General features: G+C 42.8%; 1 protein-coding gene across 1 annotated transcript; it reads right to left on the bottom strand.

Annotated features, from left to right (window-relative positions):
• Positions 1–6: 6 nt before the first annotated feature.
• Positions 7–4,590, bottom strand: LOC118417975 (zinc finger protein 729-like). The gene is made up of 3 exons (XM_035823762.1): positions 4,469–4,590; positions 3,211–3,268; positions 7–2,780 (listed from the first exon to the last, which is right to left on the bottom strand). Exons 2-3 carry the CDS (start codon positions 3,229–3,231, stop codon positions 519–521), a joined length of 2,283 nt encoding a protein of 760 aa, XP_035679655.1. The 5' UTR covers positions 3,232–3,268; positions 4,469–4,590; the 3' UTR covers positions 7–518.
• Positions 4,591–5,184: the final 594 nt, after the last annotated feature.

Below are 5,184 nucleotides of genomic sequence, written 5' to 3'. Positions count from 1 at the left end.
CAGGCAAGTGAGCAGTGTTGGACAATTACACAGGTGTGACTCGTAGAAGTGTAGAAGTCATACATACAATCTACTTGGGAAAATTTGAAGTTATACCAAAATACCAATCATTCTATTGTCACTAAGCCTTATGATTGCACAAAATAGCGGTAAACTAATTTTAAAAATTGCAAGAAACTAGCTTTTCAAGTCAATAATTAATCAGAATTTTCTTTATGATAGTGATGTTGAAAGGTCACTGTGTTTTTCAGCTTTCAGCTTGTACAAGAAGATTTTTTAAACAAATAAAACTGTAAAATACATCGTATAAGTTCTATTTTGAGTTGAAAGGGCTTTGGCCTTGGCCAAACTCATCAACGAAAGGCTTGTGACCTATAAATGTCCATAGCCTAATGATATAGCATTTGCTGCCTGTGTGATTACCCAACAAAGCACACTCGACTGTGGTGACTGTGTTTTTCAGCTTTCAGCTTGTACAATAAAATTTTAACACAAGACTGTAAAATAGAAAATAATTTCTATTTTGAGTTGATAGAGCCTTGTCCTTGGCCCAACTCAAAGGCTTGTGAGCTAAACTCAGTCCATGCCATTCTGGAGATTGTGAAGGTTGCATTAGCAGCCTCCATGCTCTCTGTACCATCCATGGTCACCACTGGGAGGTGTAACTGTGGTAAGGGTGGGGCCATAACAAGGGTAGTCCTAGGCTGGGACCGTCCTGTACACTTGTGTTCCTTCATATACTTCTCCCTGGTGAAACCTTTGCCACAGTTGTTGCAGTGGAACTTGAAGTCTCCCGTGTGGAGCTTGACGTGATCGTTCAGATGATCCTTCCTGTTGAATCCCAACGAGCAGTACGAGCATTTGTATGGCCTCTCGTTGGTGTGGGTCATCAGGTGGTCCCGGAGCTTGTCCCGGCGCGTGTACGCCCTGTCGCACAGGTGACACTTGTGGGGTTTGTCAGTGGCGTGCACTGTCCTGATGTGTCTGCCTAACTTGTTGCTGAGCTTGAATCTCAGTCCACAGTGAGGACAGATGTGGTTCCGCTGCTCCGAGTGCTTCTGCAAGCGGTGACGTCTCATAGCGTCGCTGGACTTGAAACCTCTTCCGCATTCCTCGCACAGGAAAGAATTCTGGTCGTTGTGGCTGACCATGTGACTTTTGAGAAGCTCCCTGCTGGTACAGATCCTCCCACACACCTTACACATGTGGCTGTGACTCTCCTCAGCCAGGTGTTTTTGCAAAGCCTTGTAACCCCTGCTACGAAACACACAGTTCGGACAGGAATACTTCGCATAGTCTCTCCATGTCAGCTTCACCCCTTTCTCAATCTTGTGTTCACTGGCCTGGTGCTTTTGTAACTCCATCTTGCTTACAAAACAGCTTTCACATGTCCTACAATTGTAAGGCTTGTGACTGTGGACAGCTGTATGCTCCTTAAAACTTTCTATGGTGTCGAACACTTTCCTACAGGAGGTATCCTCACACCGGAACCTCCTTGTAAGGCCATGAGAGCTGGATAGATGCTGACTTAGCTGACAGGATGTTGTGAACCTGGCTTGACAGTGAGTACAAGTCATCTTAGTTTTAGTACTTTCCTTAGGGTTTGTGACTTCTGCTTTGTCAGGTGAATTTTCAGGAAATCTTATGTCTGACCAATTCTGTGTTTGAGTCAGACTTTCCCATCTAATATTACCCCCTAATACATCCTGGTTAGCTGTATCCCCGCCCAGTATGGCTCCGCTTGACAGAAGCTGAGAGAACACCTCGGCGGGATCTCGTCCCAAGTCAGTATCAACACTGCCTGGCCTGAGATTTTCTCCGCTGTTCATACTTTCAATTACTCCCTGAATGGATGCCATTGTGAGTCCACCATTACCTACTGTGTGGTCTTGAACACTACTACATGTTGCTTCTCCTATCATACATGTTGAGGAACTTACTGGTGGACTTTGGCCCTGAGGTTCTGAAGAGGGGACCCAGGTCATGTGGAGGTTCTCTATGTGGGTTTTCAGTACAGTGTTATCCTGGAATTTACTGTGGCACAACAGGCACTCAGCAGTCTTGTTGTGACTGTGCAGATGTCTGTTCAGAGACATGCTGTGTGGGACTAGTTTGTGGCACACGGGACACTTCACGTCTTTGGTTCGCTTGTGATTCTTTGGTCTTTGACCTGCCCTCTCTTTTTGCTCCACGGAAGACTCAGATTTTTGTGAAAGTTTTGATCTTGCTCTTAACTCTTGCTTCATCTCTTGCTGCTGTGTTGTTCTGTTTGGTTGTTTGTCAGTAGGTTTGCTCCCATGGGAGTCCTTCCTGTGCTGCCGTAGTGCAGCAAGACTCAGGAACGTGACATCAGACTTGCAGAGGGAACATCTGAACCCTTTTGTACGAGTCCTCTTCTCTCCTTTGCGTTCTCCTCCACTGTTGTCACAACTAGCAACACCTTCTGCATCTTCTTCATTTGAATCTTGCAGCAACACAGAAACATTGCTACCTTTTCCTTCTGTTGAAGTTTCAAGTATCTCTGGCTTAGAAACTTCCACACAGATGAAGGAGCAATTTTCACACTTGTAGTACATTTTTGGACCAGATGAATTGTGAAGTGGTACAATGACATGTTTCCCAGTACACTGTCTCCTGTCGGAGCTCTCTGAGCCCCCTTGGAGATCTTCTCCTGTTGTAAGTCTTGTTTCTCTGTGCGGAGTAGTGTCACATGTGGATCTATCTGTGAGGTTTCCACTTTCTGAAGGACTCAAACCATCAGGCTGGTTTCCTGATAGCCACTGAAAGGTAACAAACATCAGATTCAGAGACAATAAGATTTCAAGCCACTGTTATAATTACAGGATGCATTGTGCAAGCTTGAATACAGAAGAGCTGAATACAAAACATTCACTTCCACTCTTCATTGCTTGTACAGTGTCATAACTACATGCAACTTTAGTTGAAACCACTATTGAAAGAACCCTAGCATGACAAACAAAATGGTAAATTTTGTTTAATGATACATTGCTATCTACTGTACATATCTCTAAGTTTGCAGCGATTTAATTTCATGAAACGGGGAAAATGGAGTGCTTTCAGTGGTTTTCAGTTTGCGGTAGCACTACTAGTATATTCATGCTACTGTACAGTGATTATAGTGTTACATTAGTAGAAACATCAGTTGCACTCTATGTACTAAGTCTTAATCTTGTCTACAAAGCTGATTACCTCTGACATGACGTCCATCATGGCTGTCCCCTCTTCACTGTTGTGTTTTGTCCAGTTCCTAATGTATTTAGATAACAGAACATTGATAAAAGCAAGCTGAATCAATAACAACACGTTATTATGTTGGTTACGTAACGTTAGCATATCTAACGTATCTAAAGATATCAATTAAATCTATCTTTGGGGATGGTGGCTACCTGTGCTTTAGTCCTCGACAAATTTTGTCAATGATAAAACCGATTACTCTCTTAGTACTTCCCGATCACTGTACTGCAAAACTACCGAAGTCACGGGTAAATTTCTCATCACTCGGTTTCCAGTGATGAAGTCGCGTCGTCACTGGCTTACCAGTGGGGAATATTTATCGTCACTAGTTTTCCAGTGATGAGGAACTTCGTCACTGGTTTACCGGAATCAGCACTGGAAACCATGAATTTGAACAAGCCAAGATGGATAAAGATACACTTCCGGACCAGACAAAGAACAGAGGCCATGAACAGATTAAAAACACACACTGAGTAGGCGACCTTTAGGTACAGCGGACCAAATCTAACAGGAACAGGCTATGGCGACATGTGTTTTTGTTGCATATCGAACTCAGCACTGGAACGTTCCGGTGCTATTAGGACGTGGTCACTGGAAGCCCAGTGCCGAAATAAATTCATCACTCGGTGTCCAGTGACGAAGAGTCACTGATCACTGGAAAACCCAGTGAGGAACCGGTGACTTCGGTGGTTCCGCACTCGATGGCCAGTGACGAATGACGTTCATCACTGGGTTCCGAGTGACGATTGGAGTTCATCACTGGAAACCGAGTGACGAGTAAAGGTTCATCACTGGAATTCTAGTAACGAGAGAGCTTCATCACTGCAACAAAGCAATTCATCACTGGGAAACCATTGACGAACTTTCGTCGTCACTGGGCGTCCAGTGACGACGCCATTTTGAATATACGTTCGTCACTGGACGCCCAGTGAGGAACCCGTGACTTTCGTAGCCTTGCCACTGTACTAAGACCTAAACCTCTGCTTGGAGAATACAAAACAGGCTCCTTGTCCCAATCGCTGTTCATCCAGAACTAGTGATACACAGAGTACATCATGTCGGCACCGCCCCCCTCCCACTGTACTCATACCATTACGCACAAGTTTTACGTAACATAACGCTTCTCTTGGTATTTCCTCTCAATTCATTATCATTCTGCAGCTAGGACAGTAGTAATGTATTATTTTTAGACAGTTTTACGCATTAACCTCACCTTTAATACAGGTGTATTGAGGCGGAACGCCCGCAAACATACAGACCCGGCCGGCCGGTATGTCTGGTACGGGTTAGAGGTTACAGGTCAAAGTTGATTCATACACGTCAGATTATTTTATAATACCGCAGGTTACGTTGGCATTTCAACGAAGGTTTACTGAACGAGAAGGTCAAAACACTAGAGTAAATACAACACACAGGAAACAACAACGAAACAACAACCAGTTGAATTTTTTATGTTTTTATTACATATTTTTGATGAACAGATCAAAACAAAGTTGAACACAGTCTGGCAGCGACATTCAGTAGCCAAAGCCTAATATTCCAATATTTTACAAGTAAAAAGTAAAATGTTAATAGTTAACTGTCAGTCTGATAGATTTTCCATAAAACATACATTCTGCATTCAATTCTACTTATAGTATCCAACATTATCATGTTGTGAACATTCAATAGTCATTAATGCAATGAAACAATCCTATGTACATATCTATTAGTATCAATTAAAGTTAAATGCACAAAACACTGTAACTGCCCATCTTCCAAATCTTAAACAATAAATGAATAACGTTACAAGCTTAAGCATTCTGATTCATGCAATAGGTATGATTGTAAAATTAAAGCATTATAAGACTAGTCTTGACACTAGGAGTCATAACGACATCACACACTGACACTATATATATAATCATGGACGTTACGGTTATATACGCA

The sequence above is a fragment of the Branchiostoma floridae genome, chromosome 6 (assembly GCF_000003815.2).
Source record: "Branchiostoma floridae strain S238N-H82 chromosome 6, Bfl_VNyyK, whole genome shotgun sequence".
Classification (NCBI taxonomy): Eukaryota; Metazoa; Chordata; class Leptocardii; order Amphioxiformes; family Branchiostomatidae; genus Branchiostoma; species Branchiostoma floridae.
Note: the sequence above shows the minus strand (reverse complement) of the source record. Positions and strands in the feature narration are given on the sequence as shown.